Below are 26,657 nucleotides of genomic sequence, written 5' to 3'. Positions count from 1 at the left end.
AGGTTAGCTGTAAGTAGAATCATTGTAAATTAGAATAGGCTTTAGCTAGGTTAGATAGGGTTAGTTAGGTGTTAGGTAATTGTAATATCTGTAAATATAGAATAATTAGTGTAAATAAATAGTTATTATAGAATCGCCAAGTTTTATTTGTAAAGAACCTGCTAAGCCCGCAACAATATATTGTATGTTTAAGTGAACTTGGATTTTATTTTCAACAATAATATGTGTATTGTCTTAAAATGTATCACTAGTGTAGTAGTATCTAGTCACTCTGTACACACTCCTACACAGAAAGACACCTCTTGTGCATATAGAAGAAATTTATGATAAAATTGTGAAATACATACCTGATGTCGAGGGGTTTCTTCTCTGTCAAGTTGACGTTGTATCGTCACAGTGCCTTCTTGACTGATCAAAAACTGTCGCTTCCTGTCCGAAGATCTGTCGATGGCGAACGAGACTCTGCTTTTGCCTCCTTGATCAGGATCACTAGCCTTGAATGTTTCCAGAGATTTGCCGACCTCAGCATTCTCGTAAACCGAGACTTCAATGTTCGGTCGCTCGAACTGTGGCTTGTTGTCGTTGATGTCTCTTAGCTTGACAACAACCCATGAGTAGGCAACATGGTACTTGTCGTTGTCGTTGTCTTCACCCTACAAAAACAGTTTAGTTGTTTGAGACTTCACAAACAAATTATTAGCTTATACTGCTAAACAGTATTTACTAAACTCCAGTCTATGATGTCTAGAAATTGAGGTACTGGATGCTTAAGACATAAGAAAATATCCTCAGGACAAAGGTCAGCGCTTTGGAGCATGCTTTAAAAAACAAAGCCTAATATGGTTTATGATCTATCTCCTCGTAAAAAATAAAGCTATAAGTCAGCACAAAACCAGTAAAACAATCCTGAAAATCATAATTTTTAATGATTAAAAAAGTAGGTATAGCTATATTACGTTTTTGAAAAACTTTTCTCAAAGAAAAAGAGAGAGAGAGGTTTGGCTTTGCTATGATCAGCCCAAAATCTATAAATATTATCCAAGCTATCTGTATCTACTTCTATTTATACATTAAAACTACATTGTCTCTGATTTTTCCCTGATGCTATTGTTGCTGGACAATAGTCTAGAATTGTCTACTTAAGCAATGCAGAGTTCATTGTTGCATTCTGGCATAAAAAAGCATAATAGTAGAAAAGCCACCTAAGATATTAAGAGATAACCATGATCAGACTATACCCTGAAGAAGTAATTATAATACATCGACTTCTTGAGTTAACTGTAATATAAATAAGATCAAAGAATCCACATAACTAAAAAGTAAGAAGAACCATTAAAAAGCTTGGTTATCCTCAAGGAGATAACTTACTCAAGGAAAAGTCTATTATTTCTTACCTTGTCATTAACTTGTATTCTGAAGCGGAAACCGTTGCTTTGTAGTTGGTCTTCGTAATCCAGAGGTTGAACAATTTTCAAAGATCCAGTGCCATCATTATTTCTGACCATTGTGAATTTGTCTGCACCATAACCGCTGTTTTCAATAACCTAGATCAAAGTTCAAGTTGAACTTTAAATAAATGGTATGAAAGGACAAACATCGTACCAAATACCTGCATACTGCATATTTTTTCAAGTGCACTATATAGTAAATCTTAGTCTTTGGAAAACTTAACCCAAATAAACTTAAGTCATTTCAGTGTAAACGTGTTTAACCCTAAAGCTAGAATTTCTGAGTTAAAAATATGTTTTTTTTGTTTAATTATTTGGTTTTTCTTCAAATCTTGTTTTTTTCCATCACAGTAGACATCTCATTGAATAGCATAATTATTCTATAGAATGATAACAATATGGCATCTTTATCTTTTATTGGGGTTTGAATTTTGAAAAATATTGTAACTTTGAAACTATTCCTCGTCATCAGAAAAAAGAAAGAAGAGCAATTAGTAAGTATAGGAGTCTTGATAGACGAGTATTAATAAGTTTACAATAATTGTAATTATTACAAAAGGTACGGTAGGTACCTAACAATTCCATGCTATAACTAATTCAGTTATATTTTATAAATCTCCCTCAAGTTCTCAATTTGTTAAACAATTGTCACTAAAGGTTGAAAATCTCTCGGTTCGTGAGTGATTTCTTAAAATTTAAGGAAATGGACAATTGGACATGAATCTCCAAATATAAATCAAGTTGAAATGTAAATCATAACAAAACTTACTTTGTACTGGAACTTGTTGGTCTCGTCCTCGTCATGCACTGTAACCGTCAAGATCGGAGTCTCCGGTAAGTTTGTTCCGTCAGTTTCGTCCACTTCCGTAAACCACTCGTCTTTGGTAAACATAGGAGGCATATCATTTATATCTTTCACTCGTATCGATGCCGTCCCTGTCCCTTTCAACCCCCCACCGTCCATCGCGACCACTTGTATTGAATAATCCGGAGTTCTTTCACGGTCCAAACAACACACTGCCGTCTTGATCACTCCCGTTTCTGATTCTATTTCAAAGATGGGTGACCCCGTCTCCTCTTCTATCACGTTCTTCTCGATGGAGTATATGAGTCTGGCGTTGGTTCCCTCAGTAGGGTCATCGTAGTCCACTGCAGTCATAGTCATCACCACCATACCTGCGAGAGAAATTGTTTCAATTTTTGGGATAGAGAATGGTACATAAAATAAAAACACAGAAATGACAATAGTATTGAAACAAGATTACATGAAATTGTTGGAAGAATCTTACTTCTAGCTCTAGGTATCATTTAGCTTTTAAACTTGATGACACTCTCCTTTGAGATGGGTTAAACAGTTTTGTTGCATGAGAGGTATATAAAACTACAAAGCATTTTGGACAAAACTATGATAGATTTAATTTTTTTTTTTTAATAATAAATGTCTTAAAAAAGGCAAGACTCACCTGCGGTTCCATTTTCGGTGACGTTGCCAAAGTAGACACCCTGAGGGAAGATGGGAGCGTTGTCGTTGATGTCCTTCAGGTTAACTTGAACATCTGCGTAGCCGACGAGACCCTCCCCTCCTTCGTCTTGTGCAAACACTGTAAACCTCCACTGCGGCCTACCATTGGGCTGATCTCTATCCAGGGGCTGCAGACAAGTCACATGTGAAATAAATGGTCTTGCCCCAAGAAACAGCTGATCTTAGACAGTGATAAAGCTACACAGATCCACTCTAAACGCAAGTTACATTCATGTTTAACTTAAAAAGCACCTAGGTAGTGTTGCTGTAAAAAATGTGTGTGACAAAACTAACATTGGGTTGTTTTACATTCCAAGTCTAAAAGCTAATTTTTTTGTTTTTTTTAAATACTTTTTTTAGGTAATTAGACCAATTCATTAATACCAAGGCAAAAACATAGGTTGGATTCCACTATAAACTATAGGTCCCTTTAGTTGCCATTAGCTGTATGGGCTATTAATTAACAGCTGAGGTAACAAGACTACAAGATCGCGCCACTCATCCTACACTCATCTCCATTCATTCTACTTTGTATGGTCGCCATTTCAATGAAAAGTATTAAGTACTAGCTGTTGTACCCGTGCTTTGCAACGGGAAGAGGACACAAAATAGAAACATTTTAATCTTTACCAATAGACAGAAACTTCAGAGCTGTGACGAGGTATTTGTATTATTATTAAAAAATATAATCTTTACTTCTGTTGCATATAATAGTTACACATCCGCCAAGCTTTTAGAAACAAAATTCAACTTTTATGGCCATAATAGAAACGTTTAAGCTATGACTTTTAAATCTGATAAGTAGTGGATACCACCATTTTGGTTTTGATTAATTTTAAATCTTGTGTAGGCTGATATGAGATAAACTTACCAAATCTTCGAAAAAAACTTTCACATACACGATTTACCTTTATCTCCCTTAATTACAAAATAACCCACTTAAGATTGATGATTCAAGTTTTAATGGAATCTTGATAGCTACAAACTGCTTATAAGTTGATAAGGAAAGAAGTAACTTTGTTTGAGTCAATATCAGGTAAGCAATTAATCAAAAACAAACCTGAAATTACAAACTAATTTGCTCAGCAAATTTCTCAGCAGTTTTTCTTAGTGAAACTTTTTTAGAGTTTAAACAGTTGAGAAATTTATCACTGAAATTATTTTAGTCTTATGAAAATATGTATATTTCAGGCTTTTATAAAATAATACTTTTCAGCAAGAGCTTTTAAAATTTAAATAGTTTGTGTGTTAAAAGTAGACAAATTGCATGTTGTTCAGTCAATTTTAACTAGAGATGGGCTGAAAGGGCTGTAACTGACCTTGAGTACGAATATTTCCCCGGTAGTTTTGTTGATGTCAAACTTGCTGTTGGCAGGGTTGTCGCTGTCAATTCCTTGCCCAGTCAGGAAATACACTATGTTCTGTGGTCGATCTTTGTCTCCGTCGGACGCTGTCACCTGTTGGCATCAAACATCAAAATTTGTTTTCAATTTTATTTTCGAGAAAAAATCTTGTATTTTTTCAGGCATGCATGTCTGTAGCAGTATTTACTCTCTGTAAAGAGAAAATGTCTAAACAATCCTTGCTTATTGAAATGCCATAAATCAAAGCAAGATTGGAGTATGTATAAAATTACAGTAAATTTGATGGGCAGTTTGCAGTTTTATATCAAATTTCTACCACATATCAGCCAGGGTTCGGTTGAACTATTATATTGTGTCTCCATCTCATCAACATGTTAGTTTATCCTATCTTCTGTTATAAACATTTTTATCTAAACAGTTTGTTTTTAAACATTGCAATTTTAGGACTGATCTTAATGAATGGTGAGTACAGAATAAACGAGGTAGGTTGTAAACAATCGGTTATTTTTGCCGTTTCCAGACTTTTTTGTCACCCTGTATATGAAATCTTTTTTTAGTAGGTACAGTAGCTAATTTGATTGCTAAGTGATAAGTGGATTAACCGAGTCAAAATGGTGCTCCAAAAACTCATTTGAAAATTGTACTCCTTTAACCAAGTATGTGCATTTAATGTATTTCTCTAATAATACATTTTTAGATTCAATAATTTTCTTTGACATAAATTATATAGCACGGTACACATACATTTGTCTCCATAAAGATATAAAATATTCTTTCAAATGCGCTGGTCATGAAAGTTGATGAGTACAAACACACATGAAAGCACACATGCAGTTCGACTCCCATTTACATTGCAACAAAGAATCATGCACTACGGAATAAGAACAATACGTGCCACAACTCATAGCACATACTGAATATAAAGTGCATTATACTGCAATGTTTATGTGTTCTAGTTTTATATGGTAAGATTAGTCCACTGAGCGGACCACAGACCACTGCATAAAACATGCTCAAAGATGACCACTGACACTGAATGTCTTTGCATATAGTTACCATGACTAGACTCCAACTTAAACTGTTTGCTCACAGATCATGAACATCATTTCCCTTTCTTCTGTTTGTATAAAATAAAATAATTGATATCTGACGTGGACTTGAGTAGAACAAAGAAAAATTAAAAACTAAGGATTATAAAATTATTTGAATTTTATAATCCTTATAATTTTTAAGTATTTAAGACATATTATTGTGTAAAAAAATAACTAATAAATTAGAACTGCGGAACAAAAAAATGTTATTGTAGGAGAAATATGACTATAAATTTTATTTTTTCAAGCAAAGTTTCACAAGCAATACAGTAAATCATCCAATAAAGAATCAAGCAAAGTCTTTTATTTTAGAGTAAAACATACTTACCTCCTTATTTTACCATTATGCTTAAATAAGTTGGAGCTGAAATATTTTACTTAAACCTAAGTTTCCAAGTGCCTTTACTATTTCCTTATTTACACTCAGACTTTAAGTATTCTCTTGGCACAATTATTAGTTTTATATTTTGGGTTATGTATAGCAATAATTTTATTCTTGATTTGTAAACATTAATTCTTTTTAGTTTTATTTTTAATACAGTTTAAGATTCTAAATTATGTATACGAGAGGTCGTCCAGTGGTCGAAACTCGACCAAAAATACGTAATGTACTCACTTATCTATTTTCACCCCACACTGTAAATAAAACATGTGATTTGAGTTTCTTCCATTTGTTTTGGTTTTCTGTTTATATTTCGTTGTTATTTTCGTTACCAGCATGGCAACGCATAAGATCCATGTTAATATTTTCAAATTTTTAAACTCATTTTTTGTGCTTATCTTTGAGCCTATTTAAATTTATAAAGGGATTCTGCACACCTACAGGAAAATAGTTTTCTAACGGTATGCGTAGATTTTCCCTACGATGAACACGAGCTGAGAAAAAAGGTTTTAAAGAAACATGCTTGCCTATTAATATATAGATAGATAGATAAATAAAAATGAAACATATCTACTAATGTATGTTTTTTATTCCTACACCTGATAACAGCTAGCATCAAAAGGCTTGACAAAATTATTTGTGTACTGTCTTTGGAAATTATTATCAACACATAAGATTTGATATTGTATGATTTAATGATAAAATATTTGAAACAAAATAGAACATAGAAGAACATTTTTAAAAAGGGTTTACAAAAACAAATATCTAATAAAACATTAGTATAGAAAAGGTTCATAAACAAAAAATGAATTGGGTACAGAAAATTATTGAAATTATGGTTAAAAATGAAAAGTAAAAACTCAGCACCTGAAGTAGTCTGTAAGGATAAGGTCCTGCTAACTCTTCCGCCATGACAGCTTGATAAACCGGCTGACTGAACTCTGGCATCATGTCGTTGACATCGTTGATGTGGATAACCACTGTGGTCGCCTTCTCATTGAGGCCGTCGGACGCTACCAAAGTCAACTCGTACTGGCATGCCAACAGACACAGGTAAGCTCATGCAACAACAACAACATGCTGACAACACTAACGGAGAAGCCGGACGACTCCTGGGCATTGAGATCAGGACGAGTTAGCATGCCAAAGTTCGGCAATGAAAATCTACTGAGGGGTTGCAGAAGTGATTTTAGTAGACTTTAAGTAACACAAAACTGGGAAAATAATTAACTTAGACAGATTTATAAAATGCAAAAATGAGTCATATTGTTTTGTTTTGAGTTGTGTGTATGTATGTTTAGTATATGATTAAAATCAAATGTCATCGTAAATAATTCCTTATTTAAATTAGCTAGCATATCTAGATAAGGATTTGGAAGTGATAAGAATTTTGGGTGTGAAAATTCTTATTGAATATAGAATACAATACTGCATATCAACTGCATATTTTGAAAAGTGTAAGAATGTTATTACTTTACCAAACTATTGGTTTTACCGATTGGGTCAACCAACTAATTGCTTAACTTTGATAAAATCAATGGAATTTATAATTTGCAGATATTATTGTGTATGACATAAAGCAAAAGATGTGGAGGTGTTACTTGGTGAGTGAGTAAGTTTTATTATTTCATATTTTGTATTAAATACATTAGTTTGTACGCAAGTTTGAGCATTCTATGAAATCTTTCTTCATAATCATCATTAGGGGGAAAACTCAGTAAACAGCTTTCATTACCGAACTCTGGCATTGAAAATAAAACAACAAAACACAGATCATGCACATGAAGCAAAGTCATGCAGACATGAGGTGAAGCTGCCAATGACCTGGAGCACTCGCTTGGGGAGGTTCCGGTCATCCTCCTCCGTGATCTGTGTGCGGTACGTCGGCCTCTCGAACACAGGAGGGTTGTCATTGACGTCCTTCACATGGATCACCACAGTTGTGTAGTTCTCCTTGAGATTGTCAGACGCTGCTAAGCGTAGCTCGTACTACACCACCACCACACAAGTTATCACATGTTTATTATTACCTGACCCTTACAATATGGTTGAGGAAGGTGTTTGAGTGCAGATAGAGGTGGACGTTCTGTCCGCCATATTAAATTTGTAGCCAGTTGAACAAACATGAACTACAGTGGCAGTTCTATGAGGGGGGGGTCTACCAGGGGGTTGGGGGTGCCCCTAGTAAGAAAGGAGGATCATTTTGTATTTTACTTTTTTATTAAGGAGCAGTTTGGTGACTTTCTAAAGTGTGTCCAAAAACCTCTGTAACTTGTGTAACAAAATGTATGTTTAAATCTATTTTTTCAGGGACCATGATAATTAAAGGGGGGGAAGGCTTTAGCCTGTGTAGCCCCCCCCCCTAGAACCACCACTGGTTAAAACTCATCAATAACTGTATAGATGGAATGTCTACTTTTGTATACCAAATTGGATCATTCTGATTATGCATTGATGACAAATGGGTTTAAAATTAATCTTGAGGAGGACAAACTGTATTAAGATCAAGCTTTGTTTAATGTACTGTTATAAACAAAGTCAACTTTGGAATCTCTTTGATCAGTAGGACAAAAAATTGAGTGATATTAAATTAGTAAAGACTTAAGTCGAATATCATTTAAGGAGCATTGAAAACGAGAATCATCTGTCAATTACAAAATAGGATATTTAAAAAGCAAATTTATAGGGATGTTTATTTGACCGTTCAAAGAACTATAAAATTATATTACAGTCCCTGGGGTATTATTTTGGGAAAATTGTGAATTTTATAAGTCATAAAATTGATATATATTTTATGTAATACTAAATGAAGCATAATCATGGACATAATTTTTTATTAGGCATAAACTCATTGATTATGCATTGTCCATCAGTGTGAGTAAATTGTATCTCCCGCAGGCCCATTACTATATTGAGCCCATTCATATGCAAACTAAGTTACTTGATAATTCAAATAATGGGACAAGGTATTCCCTTGTTGACATTGGTTTAGGTTCCAGTAGTAGATAATTACTGTTATTCTCTCTGTTAACATGAAACTGCTAATAAAACATGAACAGTTTGTAATTGAAATGTAAACAAAATCAACTCGGATATTAAATTCAATCCCCCCCCCCCGTAGGGTTGGCTGGGGTTGAAACAAGAGATTAATTCAAATGCTAGACTCATAATAAAAAGGTTTTATCGCAGTGATATTTATTGGCTGAAAATTGGTGGATATTACCTGACAATATTTCATCTGACAGGAAGCTAACGATACGTATTAAAATTGCAAATCACTCGATATAGTTTAAACAGCGCAAGAGGCTCTGCCAATAAGGTTCCAAGTTTGGCACTTGGCAACTCGCTGCATTTGTAAATGGTTTTATCACACTCACATTAATTATGCTTCTATTTGGCATAGAATGGAATCGTGATCACCGATGATCATGTGGAAATACACTATCTCTTTACAAATTGGTTGTTAAATAATTGTAAAAACTGTATTTAATATTGTTATATATGAATATACAATAAAATGCTCATAAGAAATATAAAGCTGTTATGTTGGCACTTGTAGGGTGTTTAACTGGTATGCATTGATGTTATTGGAACAGAATAGCAAAAAAATGACATAAAAAGGGTTGAGAAATTTTGTGATTTAATAAAAATACTCATAAGCCAATGAATTAATATTACAAACATTTTTGAATTGCTAATACTACAACAAATCCACATAACAATTATTTTTAGAAACTCAAAAAGTTAAAATGCACATATTGTTTTATAAAAAAAAACTTCTAACGGAATTTACGTATCATAAAAAAACTAACTTACACGAAGACTTGAGGAGTAACAAGGAAATAAATTGAAACAAAAGTTTGATAAGAGAAAACAAGGGAATAAATCCTCCATGAGTTGTCGCTTGAGTTGCCAAAGTTTGTAACCAGTCCGCAACCTAATTGTACTTAAGTGTACAAGAAAAGTTGGAGGAAATGATTCATTGTAAACAACACAGGAATTCTGTGCATTACAGTTGGATTTGTGTACTATGGTGGCTGTTATACCACCCAATTATACATAGACTGACTACAAGTTATAAGGATTGCAATATAACTCACCCTTTTCCTAGTTTCATAGTCAAGTGCGCCAGCAACGTAGATGGCACCAGTCATGTTCTTGACCGCGAAGGCACCTCCTATGTTACCGCTTGTGATCTCATATCGAATACGCGAGGCTGAGAACAAAAACAAAATATTGTTAAAAGAAAGTACAAGTTTAAAAGACAGTATTGATTAGTAATTTGGTAAATTTTCTGTCATGCACTTTTAGGATAAGGAAGTAACAGGTTTTGTAAATATCAGACACACGATTTTCTCATATTAAGTTAATTTTGCAATATTATTTTAAAACATTAAATATACAATATCCAACAGTCATGTGAAACCCCATCATATACTCTCATTATTGTCATATTTTTATTTTTTGTGGAATTCTACTGATGTCCTAAAGTTTATGAACAGCTTGAATCTAATTAATTGAATAACTTTGATACACATTAACATTTTCCAATGCACCAAACATATCCTGGGCAGTCAATTTGTGGAAAATGTATCCTATGTAAAACACTAAGCAAATGTCAATTTCATAATCTTATGCTGGGGTAGGCTAGCTTATTTTTAAATTTGAGCGATATATCGGCAATACGACGTAATTTTAATGTTTAAAATAGCCTAATAAAAAATTCTTTGTCCAAGGAAATTGGCATTTTTATACTGTATTCTAAACAATTTTAATTGAGATTTTTTGAAATTTTACAGAACTATTAGAAAATGATTACATAACTTTAATTCGTGGTTGATGTCCCTCACTATTCCTGCAGCATAACCCTTCTATTTCCCTCGAAAGTGTGCATTGAATTACATTTTATTGAAAGGACAACTAACTGACAAAATAAAATGATCGCAGCATATTGAATTAACATAGGGCAACAAAACCATAGCAGCACCTGAACACAGTTGCGAGTTTATGGGTACAATAACTGTAAAACCAACTAGAACTGTTCTACATGGTTCTGTATAATACTGGGGAAGTCTGGGCTGTAATCCGTACGAGCTATATATTGATTTAAACAAATTTCATGAAATACGATTTCCAACAGTCAATACATATAATGTATTTAGAACACTACTTAAAAATTCACCTGCAACTTTAAGTAACTAGGACAAACCTGACAAGTTAAATACCTCAGATACTTTTAAATCGTGATCAGATAAACATAATTTGTAAAATCATTTTTAACTAAATAATATAGCTTAGCTAAATCTTAGAAAAACGATTCTTTTGTGTTTATTCAAAAAATATTAGATAAACCCCCTTGAAGTTTCCTACATAATTTTGAGACTTTCTAAGACACAGTTTGTCAAACATAAAGTACCGAATTTTCAGGATCAAATAAATGCCTTTTCTTGTCGCTAAAACGTTTTGTGGAAGATCAGCTCATAAAACAGAAGAAATATGATGCCCGGAAGATACGAAAGTGCTTCTCCCACTCCATCACAGCAGTTGATGTTTTACCTGCTTCTGCTTCTACATTATCCCTCATTAGTATCACAGAGTTTGTAGCCCTTTGTAGATTCCTAACATTTGTGTTCTTGTGTTTGTTTTCAAAAGTTAATCACATAACAATAACTAGGAGACTTGTGAAACCTATAATGTTGATGATGATTGATTGGAATAGTTAATTAGTTTCTAGCAGGTACCTATCCTATATTCTAAGTTTTAGGAAGAAATTCAATGGCTGCACATACAGTAACTGTTTTGGTAAGAACCGCAACAATGCATTAGTAAAAGTAATAAAAAAAAATAACTTTCTACTCTACTCAATTCTAATAAAATTTCTTATTTTCAGGCTATTACTGTAATATAAATAAATAAATTATCATAAGAAGTACTGTAGGCTATTTAATTTCAATTACAGTAATGAAGTATTGAAATTCAGAGAGAGAATAACATGGATAACACATTTGATGGATAATATTGCAAAACGTACCACTATAAGCACAATTTTAATTTTCAGTTCACTATTTTATCTTCGTTTCTCTGGCATATCGTTAACGTATATGGACATCATCAGCACTTACAAATTAATAGATTGTACATATTAAATAAATAAATAGACTATGCATAAATACACATATATTATAGTACTGTATAGTTAGTTTAATGAATTTGCACGTTTTAATACTTTCACTTTTACATTTTATTTTGGCTCACTCAATACTTTCATATTTCCATAATCATTTATTTATTCAAATGCTACAATACAGACTTACGTCTAATTACATTGCAGCTTAATATAAATTCTCATAATACCTACTTTGTGAACACGTGTTTAAATGACCTTTTCTTCATCATGCAGGCAAGAACACAATATTTAGTAAATAACACTTTACAAAAACAACAGTACAACAACAGAAAATGAGCAAATGTATTGACTATAGAATACTGTCCAAAGACAAGTGGAGCAGTTGTACTGTATCGTGATGTGTTGAAAAGTCAACTGCGTGAGCAACATTAAGGGCGAAAACCACTAATCTCATCCGATCCGGCATTTGGTTTATGTGGAAACTTACGCAAAAGATTTATGACTGGAGTGGAGGGCAAAGTACTGCGAAACATGTACTCAACTCCTCAACTTGCTCAACTTCGTAGATTGCCGCGATATCTGGGACGAACGCGCCAAAAATGGAGAATACGGAAATTTGTAGAGGTAGAAAAGGAATAACAAAACAATTTATTCGTAAATATTATATTTTATTTTTTTTGAATGGGCATTAGATGTAGAACGTAGAAGAAGTAGTCGTACATTTTCCGCCTGACGATTTTACAGTGTCATGGGTAAAAACATAATCAAACTTTTTCGGTTATAAAGGGAATAAGCGAAACGTAGGACACATTACGCGTACATTTCCTGCACTGAAAAGAAATATCGTAAAATATAAAGAAATGCTTTAATTGAGAAAAATATAAGGTAAACTAGTGGTTATTAAAAATCACTGTACGTGTGTGTATTTAAGCGAAGCCGCTTTGGTGATGGGAGTTTTGCGACGAAGTTTCCTGAAGCTTAACTTTAAGCGAGGCTTAATTTCTTGGAAACTTCAGCGTTTCTTGCACATAGAAATACTTAAAGTCAAGCCCAGATTTTGTTAAATTATTAGCCCAGTTTGTACATTACCTAAATTTATAAATAATAAAAGTTGTAAAGGTGCGATTGATGAGAGTATATACACAGTGTTTATAAATTAAATAATGTACAAATCTACAAATATGTTTTATATTGGCCCTGCTATTTAATTGTTACATTATTATATAAAAAGGCGAGAAAAAGCGGGTGATTCCAACATTTTAAAGATAAGTTGGTTGCTCGGTCGGACCGAAGTGTGAGCAAGACCAATGATGTATTGCAGGTAATATTTCATATAAATAATTACTTTAGAAATGACAGTACTTGTATATATCACACTATTCCACAAAAACATAAGATATATATTAATAAAGACATTAAAACAAATACATAAAAAAAAAACTATACTGTATATTATTTACGAAAATGTTTTTTGGAACAATCTTATATCGAAATAATCGTCTCGGAGACGTCGCAGAAGGCTGTTTCTGATAATTTGAAGAGTAAATAAAGAAAAGGAAGTTGTGGAAGTTGTATTGGCACAAGTTATAACAACACATCAATGTTAGTACAAGTTGTTTAAGTGTGAGATAAAAACTTTGAGAACAGCCGCTTGAGATCGGCGCAACACAACACTGTTGGTAGCAGTGTGTTCTCGGGTATAGTCTGTATGATGGAACCTGTCTCATGACCTGTCTACACGAATGTTACATAACTGTCTTAGAACAACAGAAAAGACGTTGCAAGGAAACGAACAAGGTTAAACAACGTCCTAGTGATATATTGATAATAGTACGATTCATAAATTGATTGTGAACATAAAGTTGGAAAAATAAGAATGTCTGAATTTATTTCTTCAATATTTTGCCTCAGTTATTTATTTTACAAAGTGAGACATCATAAACTAGCCGTTGTTGACAATTTGCGGACCCTTCCAAGGTACAAAGAGGTGCCGTGACGGTCCAGTTCCACAAAAGAAGCTTCAACAATGAATAACCTCCACAATAGTGTTGTGACCTGTTCGTTACCGCACAATAACTGTAGAAGACACGAAAACGTCTTGAGAAAAATGTTTCTAAAGGTTAAAGAGTATGTAAACAAGGCACCGGTTTACATAGTAAAATGTGTCTGCTTATTCGTAATTTTAATCTTTTTGAAACGTAAAATTAGGAAATGATCATTGTATGACGAAATAAATTGAATTTACTTTCTAGATGTTAGATCATAGGCTCTAGTCTGAACCCTACACATTACTTCAGGCCATATGTAAAAAGTAGTGGTACAAGTTTTATGAAATATCATAGCAAAATCCAATTGATTGGAGGGGTTTAAACCCGGGACCTCGGGAATATAGACCATGTCGATCCAGTAATTCTTAAGGAATATTATACTGAAAACTTGGTGATATCGAACTTAATAATTTAATTCGAAATTATTTTTCCCTTAAAGAATCAATAGTTTTAAAGATTTTTTTGTTTGTGAAACTACCTTAGTAAACATGCTTGTAAGGTGTTTTATTTGAACAATTGACCTTCCAACAAAGTTCCTAGGAGATGTGGGATTTAAGGAAAAATACAAAACCACCAAAACCCACAAAAAGTTAACCTCAAACACTAAACGTGTGCATTATCAAGGCTGGATTTTCAATACTGTACTAAATATATCAAACTGGTGTTAAATGTCACGTCTTAACCAGCGACTTGCATCAAAGTGCATAGCAACATCAATTTGACATTTCACAACTGCGCTGCATGCTTCACCAAGGTCTATTATGGAAGTGACACGTTCATATTGGAACACCCTGTATATATGTGAAACACTAGATTGACTAGCAGTAGGGCGCCGGTACATTATAATTATTAGCTCAATACATGCTGACGTGTAATAAAAGTAACTACAAAGTTGATTGAAACTGTCGACAATAAACATTTCGTCCAATTGGCAGCTCAAATACTAATTGGTCAATAAATTAATTTCATTTCTGAATATTAATTGTCCACACATCAAATGACGCGTAAATTAAGTTATTAAAATACTTTTTAATAATCCTTCTACAATCCTAGGGTTACACAATATCTTGTACACATTTTGTAACAGCTTTTAAAAGAAATCACTAAAACGATACAACATTTTAGGCGTAATTTAAAAAGTAAGCTTTTATTTAGCAATGGACTACTTAGTGCACGTGATAGTTGCATAATTGTAGGTGTTTGAGGAGTACCTCCTATTAATGAATAGAAGTAGCAATTATGTTCCTATATTGTGTACATATATGATTGGAAATGATAACATATAAATAGAACTGTAACAAAAACTTACAAGATAAACTTACAAGATAAAAAGATGAAATATAAAATTAGATTAAAAAACATACTAATACGACGATTGTATAAATAATCAAACAATACTTTAAAGTTACAAAAGAAATACTACAAATTTGAAGAGAACGCAAAATAATTCATTGAAGTAAATACTCGTGTTTACTAATATTTACTAGTCTAAGCATAGTGTTTGTTGAATTAAATAGCATATAGTACTTTGACAAAAGTGAAGGATGCTTCCCAAACCCACCTTAGATCGGAGAGTGTTTTGATATCAGTTTTGAAATATTACCTTCACCAAGTTGATGGCGGCTCCATCAACTTGCATGTTGGGATAAGCTTACAAGGGTCTTGGGTAGGCGAGTAATATAATCCAGTACCAACCTTACACGGGTAAATTGTCCAAAGAAAATATAATTCATTGTCTCCAAATAAGAAAATATGTTTCCTTCCATCGGCAAATATCTATACAAACCACATACTAATTATCAAACCAAAAAGGGTGGTGTACACAGTACAGACAAGCTTTTAGACTCATGCACATTGAGAAATATTTTTGTGACGCATTCTGAATTTAAAGGCGTGATGGCCTAGGACAACTTGGACCAGACTAAAAAAAATCTATTGCAATTTATTCAGATGGATATTTTTCTACAGTATGGAAAATATCAGGAAGTTTATAATTTTGATTATAATTTTCCGAGCAAAGCTCTGATCAACTTAGAGCCAGGTTTACATAAACCTGGGATGTTTAATGCTTTACTAAAACTTTATAACAAGTATATCAAACAATAAAACCTAGAAATATCATGAAATAACAAGTAAAATGGGCCGAACTGAGAACGGATTTGTCCATAATAGAGTTAAGATGTGTAAAATAACAATGGAACAATGTAGTATTAGTGAACCAATCGTGAGATGAAAAAGTAGAGTGGATAAAGGTTCGGATTATATGAGAAATCCGAAATGAACCTAGTGCATTCGGATATTGCTCTGGATATAATATACACAAATTGTGAATGAGTTGAATCTGTTATTAAAATAAAGGGAAAAATCATCATAAAAAGCAATATTTCAGTTATGGTCGCTACAATAGTTTCGGCGATTAACGAATAATTCGAACTATCTGTTTTGTATACTTGTACATTATCCAAAATCGCCATTATATTAAGAATTTGAGTTCTTGGCCTGAATTGTAAGGAAACTAATGTTTCTAATAAAAACTACAATTCATTCCTCAACTAGACATGTTTTGGAAGAAGATAAAACTAATGGCTATTTCAAAGCATAAACTGGCCTTCTGTCAAATAATGTGGGTTTAACAAAGACACACAATATCAATGGACACATTGTGTAACAGCAGTATATCAGACAAATTGAATAATTGAAAAATATTTTACTGCTTCAAACAAGAATGTTGGTTTTAGAGGCCAACCCAAACGTTAGCTTTTCTCTTGGACAGCCAATATGTTTGAATTAGCTTCGGTTATTTTGATATATAGACTTCAAAAACACTCCGCCCTAAATTTCTTTAATGTTCCGAGTCCCGGAAACGGACCTTAGCCCGAAAAATGTTTTATTTTTCGGGCCTCTATCATTCGTTGTAGGTGGATTATTTTTTATGGTTTAAAAGTACGTAAAATGTTCAGTGAAAAATTATGCACACGAATTTACTTGAAGTTTATTAGTTTTAAAATTAAAAACGTACGTATACAATCAATTCCCATCACAAAATTTTCTTTCTATCAGAATTTGAGTAAATTGTTCAAGTATGACCAGATATTTGATATTACCAATCAACTTGCAATGTTGGGTTACAGACACTTCAATGGAAGTTCACAATCATAATCCATTTCGTACAAATTACTAAACATAAAGTTTTATTCCAACCAATTAACTGTTTCATCTGTATAAGGTAATTTTAACACTTCTATAAATACACTTTACTATTTTTAATTAAATCGGTGGGCATCAACATCACTCTTTGATAAAATTTAATTTTACACCGTATACCGTCAGGACATAAGATGTACAACACCAACAACGAGTTAGCTACAAAATTAAACTGCCATAAAAGTAGTAACCCAAGCAAGTATGATTTTATAGTGTTTCTTACTTTGTGCAACGATGTCGTTAAAACTTGCCTTGTAAATGCTGAGCCATCGTTGAAGTTTTACACTTATTTGTATTACAGCGTAGGTTATAATTCATATACTAGGCTATCTATTATTTACGGAGATATGGTAAATAATTTGTTAAGTTTTTGTTATTTTATGGTTTTTAAGGTTAGCAAATATATTATAACAAAATCAGGATTTATAATTTACGTTGGTCTTGAGTTGATCCTACACTAACAGATCGCCATTAATTAATAGTTGCAACGATAAGTAGGTTAATGTAAAAATGCCTCTGCAATATGCATAAAAAGTTAAAAACATGGAAATTGTCTAAATAGATTGGGTGAACCAGTGGTGAACTTTGGTGAAATATTACCAACATTTTGATTTCAAAACGTTAATGTCTCCTATAAATTCGTAAGGTATTTATTTTGTGGCAAGCATGATTTGTACTATAAACGTGGGATAGTTTGATCACCTTTCATAAAAAATAAACGAATATTGATATATCTATTATTGTCTAAACAGGAGTTATTATTAATTTTATCAAATAACTTCTTGATCAAGTATTTTTGTACTTTCAGGTAATTTAATCAATAAAGACACCTGTTTGGTGCCATGACACCTATATATTTTGCGTTCCACAAACAATAATTACGTAAGTTTTTAGGTTTTAAAAGTTAAGTTACGTTTTATTAAGTTTTACGTAGACTGTACGTTTTTTTACCATTTTGTGATTAATTCAACTACAAATTTAGTTCCTTGCTTTGCCACCAACTTTAATTACAGACCGGAGTGTGTTGGTGTAACCGTATGAAATATTCAAAGGTCCATAAACCAATCACAGGAGAGGTGGAGTACTCGGTTTACCGTCCAGTAGGTTAGGATTAAAGTTTTAAAGTGGACGGATTATACATTCTAAAATGTGTTTTTTAAGTAATAAGGCGTGTTAATAAGTTTTCTCCGGATAAAAAAAACGATATTGCTCAATATAATTGGTTATCAATTAAAAATTGTCCCTGCGGTTAAAAGAGGTAGATATGAGTTGTGTACGTGTACACACTGAAAAATATACTGTCCTGTTTGTAAAATACAGTATTCAGTATTCATTGATAAACTATAGTTTTGTTTTAAGTGATTTCAAGTATTACCGGTTGAAAAAAATAATAAGAGTATTTAGATAAGGAAGGTGATTTTTATCCTTTAATATTAAAGTTAAGCTCGAACACAGCTTATTTTATGTTCGTCAATCGTATGTAGAAAAGCAAAATATTGTTGAGACGCTGTTGGGGTAAAAAAAACCCATCAAATTGCTCATCATTAACGGCACTGTCCACCTAGTAACTAACGAATACATTGCGTTGAATTGAGTTCGTCAACGAATCACAATATAGCATTTAATACTTAACAATGTCTCTAATAAAGAATAAAAATAGTTTTGAAAACACAAATAGTTTAACGACGGGAGCAATTAGAAACCCTATGCTGTCATAAGAATAGTCTTTTGCATTATTCTTCTTCTATTTTTATTACGTAAATTGGCCATAAACCCCGTATGAATGGTTGACCAGAATTTGTCACAAAAATGCATTGTATCAGAACCACACGAATTACAGAAAATCAGATTAAATTATACGAATTCAATAAAGCACCGTACTGACGCCATCTGTCACTTCTTGGACTTAACTTTTAATGAGAGCGCCTCTGTCACAGAGAGACACCTTTACAATCTTTCCCACGCGGGAGTATTTTTAACAAGAGACAGCTCATTAAATGGATATTCAAAGTGAAATGTAATTCGTAAAAGCACCACAAATATCGGCGAGAATCGGTTGAAGTAAATGGTTTGTTTAGTAATACTGTTCATGTATTAAAAAACGTTGTCGTTGTGTTTTGAATTGTTTTTATATAATATATTTTCTGCCGTCATTTTCTTATAAGGCTGCACTTGGAATAAACAACATGGAGCTGCATAACTGACTCATGAGCATTCGAAATTTCAGATTCCAAAGTTTTAAGATTTTTAAGACTCCGCCATTGCGATGGACGTTAGTGACACAAAGGTGGCCCGGATGATGGACGAAGTTGTCTGCAAGGTTTATAAGGATTGATGTGAGGGTTAAAAGGACATGTCCACTTACAGGAGAAAAATGATGATTGGCCAGCACGGAGACGGGGGAAGTGGTGAAGTGATGAAGTGGTGAAGTGGTGAAGCGATGAAGTGGTGGAGTGGTGAAGCGGCCAGGCTTTAACACGATAACTGTTTGGACTGTCTTCATCTCACATTGTTAAAAGGTTTCCCTAAGTGTAATGATTTCTGAAATCGACAGTGTTGTTGTTGTCCACTAAGTTGTTTTAGATAAGAATGCATACACGACCCAAGAGTGATGTTAAATTCCAAATGTATTAATGCTAATATTGAGTGATGGGGTAGTTTTATATCACGAAAGTATTCCCAATGGTATTGGCAACTACAATAATAATACAGAAATAAAATAAAAACACTTATATGTATCCAAAGTTTTTCAGTACATGACTGCTTTTCAGACCAAGTTACTTTCCTCAAACATATTTACTATACCTATAATGTACAAGTAGAATAATTTGTAAACTGTTAATTATTCTTGAATTTAAATGCTGATAAAAATATGTTTTGGTCTTGACAGAGTACCAAACATATTGTTAAACCACAAAAACTAGAGTTAAAGTTTGGATTATGTAATAATTTTTCAAATTACGCACTTGTAAATATATTTGTACAGATCCAATGATTGCTAATATAATATGTTCGATTTGTCCAAAACAGTGAAAATGTAGCCCGAATATGAATACGGTGATTTTTAAGTTTGTTTATTCATCTTTGATTTATTTAATACAAAACGACGAACTTCAATAGAGTTTTAAGTGTTAGTTTTTTTAATGTTAAGACCAAAAAAAGCAATTATACATAAATATAAATGCATTCTAAACTTTAAGTTTAGAAACACCTTCTTTGACTACCGGTAATGCTATATTTTATAATTGACTTTTATAAAATGTGTGGTGATATAAGTGAACAAAATCTAATATTTAAAGCGCAAAATTCAACGAAATATATTTAAAGTGAACATTTGCACAAAACGAAACGGAAATTAAGCTGTGTATTGCCAAATGACTCGTGCATTTTGTCGAGTTTGTAGTTAGTGTTTTATATTTACTGCAACTTACAATATATTCTAGAAAATTAATAAAAATACGTAAAATTGTATTATTTGCTTATAAATAATAGATACAGGTTTCAAAACTATTTTGTACTATATTTCTTAACATAAATGTAAAACAGTGATTCCATTTAACCACAACATATAAAATTAAAAATAAGGTGAAAGCACTGATGGCAAGAACTGTCCTTTATATAATTTAAACGTTTCAGGGTATTAACTTTATAATACTACGAGTAGTATTTAAACCATTTACGTTTAGATTCTGTTTTAACAATTGAACATATTTTCTTCATAAGAAGAAATAAATAATTTGAGTACCCACATTACCTATTTCTGCAAAAGTGTTGTTTTTCCGTTTTCCGCTTTTCAGGGGTTTTCAACGTTCTGTGCCGAAAAAAACTATCATTTTCAAAATCAGGGCGTTATTTCCTACATTTTAATAAAAGAAAATGTAATTTTCCGAGGTTGCATTGAGATGGTAAGAACTACCAAAAATAAACACTAGTTATTACTTGGATCTTTGTACTTAAAGAAAACTATTGTTATGAGCCTATATTTGAGCTTAAGATGTATAGTAATTTGATGTGCGTGGCAGCTCTAATTAAAAATAATTAACAATAAACTAGTTAGTTTTAGGCGTTGACCTTGTCTTGGGTACTACAAGCAAACTTCCCATTCCATTAGAAATCTCATGTCCGGTAACCCTTCAGGGAGTTGAGGTGGACTTTCCTCTCTCATATTTTAGGAAATTTAAACTGTGTGTGCTTTGCTCATTTGTTTACTACACATAAATAGGAACTAGTTTAAAAATATATCGTTCTATTTAGTAATGTTTTAGATTTTTCTAAAATAAAAATAATATATAATCCTTAAAAATGTCTTCAGTCTTAATAAGGTTGATAAATAAATTATGCAAATTCATTATCTTTGGACGAAAACATGTAATTTTGTTTAAAGTCTTACTTTCACAGCCTAGGACGTAGTCCTAGGCCTATACATTCAGAGCTATAGGGTTGCTGTATAATAATTTAGATAAAGCCCATTGGTGATTGGCGGAATTTGAACACTGGACCTCGGGGACAGAAGTCTAGTCCAGCTCGTTGCCCAGAAAAAGAGGAGTAAGATAATTTATCAAATTTGTAACACGATATAACGACAGTAATGAAAACGGTAGTAATTTATAACCTTATAAATCATAGGGTAAAAATCTTAGTCTATACCAAAGTAGAAAATGTTTTGAAGTAATTTTTAATACAGCACACATTCAAACAGTAACACATACTGAAAATATTATAAATGTTGAGCAAAAAGTTATTTACAAATTAATCAGAAGCAGTTGCTAACAGCCCACGTTGTAATCCTGAGCCGCTCAGCTGTTTGGGAACAAAGTAGCCAAACAAATACTGCGAAAGTTTGTTTAATTTCGGCATTAAGCCCAAGGCCTTTGATGTGCCGGTGAGACCAGCTTGGACAACTAATAATTAAAAGCTTTCCCTCTTTTCCCGTTTGATGTTATTAGTTTTCAGAATTATAAACCTTCCACGGCATTCAACGGGTTTACGTAAACCGTTTGTGTTGCCTTTTAAACATTTAAAGCAAACTTGGTCATTAGTTTTTTTATTGAATCGAAACCTAAAAAGTCTAAATTAGACAAATAAATGTTTATTTTATGCCATGTAAGATAAAGGTTTCACGAGCGTTGTACAAATATAAAATTTACTATAGTGAAGCTTTAACTTGACTAAGAAAACGTATTTATCTACACTCACGTTAAAAGCAAAGATGTTTAAACGAGCTGTACTATTGGTGTTTTAATCTAAATTTGTTGTGCTGTGGTTAGCATAGGTTCTGGCATCCACCACCAGGAGTGCCGTGTAGTTACAGCGTACACGCTACGTAACTATACGGCACTCCCAGCAGTAAACGCCAGAATGTATGCTAACCTCCCACTCAGCTATGGTATTATTCATTTTAGGTGCGTCAAAACAGTATAAAACAAATGATTTTCTCCCACAAAATATTAAGAGAAAAACTGTCAACTTCAACATCAACGATCGTATGACAAGCAAAATCAATACAAGATATTAACTAGTATGATGCTAATTAAATACCAACAGTCCTTTACTCTATCTTTGCTCAAAGTTCTACAATGTTATGCTATAATAATTAATACTCGACTGCACACTTTGATTGCCTTTGTTTGAGATTGATTAGAACAGTGTCAGAGACATCTTTAATAGCAGTTAGATTGCATCCTCCACATGCTGTGTAGCTTTGCTGCAACGTTCCTTTGTCCACAAGCAACACAGCCAAGAACCGAAATGCAGTCTTTAGTGATGCATTGTAGACGAGGCTATGATTGCAATCGAATTCTTGTTTGCCTTTGCCCGTCTTGCATAAAGTCACTTGACTAACGGAGACGTTACAATGCGACGATGTAAACAGCTGTTTTATATTTCAGAAAATGTTTAGGAAAAGACAAAGACTGTAGAAACCGCGATTAAATATACTCATTTATAGTTTTATCACGAATCAGGTGAAGATAGTAAAATGGTATATTTCCGATCAATTATTCGTTATGTGAGTTTTAACGTTAACCACGTTTTTGTTAATGTATCAACTTAAAAACAAAGCGAGAGACAACAATTTGGAAAGTATCTAAATATATGAGAAAAACTTATTATACAGGCACTCAAGCGTAACATGACGCTTCAACGCGAGCTTCCCATTTACCAATAGGTTAAGATCCCTACTTAGAGCATATCAAGTCAAACAGAGAACACATATAGGAATCTCAAACTAAACTGAACTGTGTAAATTTGTCACAGACTTCGTAATCGTAGAACTATGAAACTATATAAATCTGAAAGTATAATTTAGGCTTTTGTTTGAAACAAATATTCTACAATACGTTTGTAAAAACAATTTTACATAATGAGATTGATTGGTACAGATATTACTGATTTATCAATGGATAAAAGAACCTTTTAACACCAAAATTATAATCTAACCCTCCTTAGGATGGAAAACGGACTTGAAAATAAACACACATTGACTCAGCTGTGCTGAAATTGAACCTAAATCGTAAATATCTTGTTCGGAAAAATTTACTAAAACTGATTTTTACCCCTTTAAAGATAGTGTGTAGCTCACTTGTATAAAAACGCCAAGAAACTCTACACAACCTTGTGTAATTGACCTAATAACAAGCTTAATTTAACTTTAAAAGTTACAACGTTAGAAACATAGCTTGCTACGGTCGGACTGTGGGAGTCGTCCATACATAATGTCTGACAGCCGCAAACTTTGAAATATTCACAGTAACTGACCCTTTTGGCGGGAAAACGACCGTTGCGGCGCGCCGCGTGATGCGTTTGTTTATTATTTGTGCGTTTATGTGGTTATGCCGAGCAACAGGGAAATTTTATTAGGATTTCATGTGAGTGTGGGTTTTTGACTTTGAAAGGTTATAAATTTTTAAAAAGAAAATGTAATTTATTGAAGGATACTTATACTATAGACCACGGGTTAACCATTTAGCTCTACATTTCACTAGGATATAAAGTATACAGAATCGGTACTTATACTCCTCGTGGTCTTTGGATAATGCACAACTGAGGTGACACTAGGTATACAGAGTAGGTACTCACACTCGTCGTGGTCTTTGGCGGTGACGGTGAGAACGGTGTGTTGAATGTCTTCGTTCTCGTCCACCTCCGCCTCGTACAGGGCCTTGTCGAAGTACGGCGGGTTGTCATTCTTGTCTGCGATGCCAATCCGAATAAACTTTGTCACTGAAACATCAAACAACTTTTATTAGTTTCAGCGAAGACTACGAAAGTGAAATATGATAGGTAAACGTGATTGAAAAACGAGAACTAAAGAGATAGCAGATCTTTGATAGCAACAAAGCTCATTTCATTCATTCAACGCACATCCTCCATTTTTTTTCTTCACCTCAAAACACGCGTGTGTTGGTGTCATAAAACTCCAATCTTTATTTTAATACTCGAGTAGTTATACTGTAAAAAACTTATTGTTATAAATATATTTGATTAAAACATATTTTCAACCTTAAAGATTACGACAAACTACAAAGCATCTTTAACTTTCAATTAAAATCGACAAATTATAAAAAAATTCAAACACTAAATATTTCAGTATAAAATATGACGCAATTTTCTGAAGCACATTTCCTGGCATAATTTATTTACTTCAGTCGATTAATTTATTTAAAATACATCATTAACATTTAGCACTGCTTGGAAAATATTCTTCAACACACATTTCTAATGGTTCTTCTTTTCCCAACAATTTTGTAGTTTCAGCAACAAAAATATTACGTAGCCTTGATATACACTCAATATTTATTGTACATTAAAACACCACTCAATTACGAGGTGAAAGTATCATAACTATTGCAACAAGTAAAAATACAACGACAGTTTAAAGCGACAAACGGGCGAAAAAAGCAGCAAAATTTCCATTATTCATGGCGAGGAGTGATAAATCAAGTGGTATTCAGTAGTTCACGCCCCTTAGTCCAGTCGGGCTGCTCAAGTCTGTATATTACTGTCTCCAATATCCACATTGTCAACAGTTAAAGCCTATATTGTGTTTAAGCTTGCATATTGTTCGGCTTTAAGATAATGGCCATCAATAAGATAATGGTCATATGATTGATTGTGTACCATGTTAAGTGTGCATTGCGGTTTTGAGTAGTTTAAACGGGTTTGTTCGTTAGCTGCGTTTAATAACCATTCTTGTTACAATAGATAAAACCAAGATAAGATCTTTAAAATACAGTATTATGAACATTTGTATAGTTATAATTACATTAATTTCTGTTGTTGTACCGTGCATTTTTGTCTTAAATTATCCAACGGGGGTTTAACAACTTAAATTTAGCTATTTACCTAATCATTGTGGCTGAAGAATTTATACAGTTAGAGTTTGAATGGGACAAACAGATTTGCAATAAAAATTACTTAATATAGATATAGTTATCGTAGTTTTTTTCTTTGTTTAGTAATCATAATATTACTAGACCTACACTACTCTCCAAATCCTGATTAGTTTAATCGTCAACTTTTGAACTATTGACGTACTTCATCGTACATTAACATGCAATTCCCTAAAAAAAATTAAGGTGACTGATTTTGATACTTATTTTTGAATGTGAACTTAATTATTTTATCGTTATTACACCAGGATCTTCTAAGGCAAATAAGTTAGTTGAATATGAGCCAAATTAGCAAGACTCCGAGCCACCTTTGCCGAGAATTATATCTGACATCGGATTTAATCCAGCAACACAATTAGCAAGCTTAAGCACCCTACGTCGGCACTTCCTGCAGCGGGGGGAAATTAAACTTTTACACTTCCAACAGCCAAACTACTAGGACGTAATCAAATGTAAGATTTGATAACCACCACATAGACAGTTAACGACGAGATTTTTAAAATTATATAGCCATTGAGATCACTTGTGTTAGTTTATAAGTCGTGTACATGATATGAAATATGTAGGAAAATACAAATATCACTTGAAAACTACCAGGAATCACAAAGACTGTGCAAACATTTTATTGAGTCTAATAAACTTATTATATTAATGTAAGGTATATCTAAAGGCATTAACCGTTGCATAAACATATTCTGAATCAAATAATAGTGCTACCGTACTAAAAATAACTTAACACGACTACAGAAGCAATTTCTGTACGAATAAGGCTTTGTTAAACTTTAGGTAAAAAATTAAAACACCAATAACAAAAAAACTGCAGTATTTTTTAATTTGACCAAAAATCGATGGATAATAAGGTTAACAATGAAAAAAATCAAAAGTGTTCTAGTTTAACCTGCTCTAAAACATAAGTGACCCCCAAAGAATCCTTTAAAAATATTTCGAATTTTCTCAAAGTGAAACTGTTTCTATACGGTTTTGTATCAATAATAATGTGAGATGTAGCAGAGTTTATCGTCGTATAGACATGCGAGTTTAAGTTCTACTCTGACTTTGACTTTACAGAGTTGTAGACACA

The 26,657-nt window shown here is 32.9% G+C and overlaps 1 protein-coding gene across 7 annotated transcripts in view; it reads right to left on the bottom strand.

Annotated features, from left to right (window-relative positions):
* The window catches only part of LOC129000963 (neural-cadherin), a 477,113-nt gene that overhangs the window by 18,298 nt on the left and 432,158 nt on the right, over window positions 1–26,657 (bottom strand). For 5 of the 7 annotated variants that reach the window (XM_054428065.1, XM_054428064.1, XM_054428062.1 and 2 more), the window contains 8 exons: window positions 24,264–24,407; window positions 9,908–10,023; window positions 7,632–7,796; window positions 4,290–4,427; window positions 2,912–3,098; window positions 2,218–2,624; window positions 1,395–1,544; window positions 348–653 (listed from right to left, as the gene is read on the bottom strand). In XM_054428065.1, coding sequence (XP_054284040.1) covers window positions 348–653; window positions 1,395–1,544; window positions 2,218–2,624; window positions 2,912–3,098; window positions 4,290–4,427; window positions 7,632–7,796; window positions 9,908–10,023; window positions 24,264–24,407 — 1,613 coding nt within the window. Of the gene's footprint in view, window positions 1–347; window positions 654–1,394; window positions 1,545–2,217; window positions 2,625–2,911; window positions 3,099–4,289; window positions 4,428–6,674; window positions 6,840–7,631; window positions 7,797–9,907; window positions 10,024–24,263; window positions 24,408–26,657 lie in introns of all 7 variants that reach the window. The other 2 variants (XM_054428066.1, XM_054428063.1) reach the window with 1 other exon arrangement.

Source organism: Macrosteles quadrilineatus, unplaced genomic scaffold (assembly GCF_028750875.1).
Source record: "Macrosteles quadrilineatus isolate MER2022 unplaced genomic scaffold, UCM_ALF_1.0 Scaffold_8__2_contigs__length_117827958, whole genome shotgun sequence".
Lineage (NCBI taxonomy): Eukaryota > Metazoa > Arthropoda > Insecta > Hemiptera > Cicadellidae > Macrosteles > Macrosteles quadrilineatus.
This window is presented reverse-complemented; position numbering and strand designations above follow the sequence as displayed.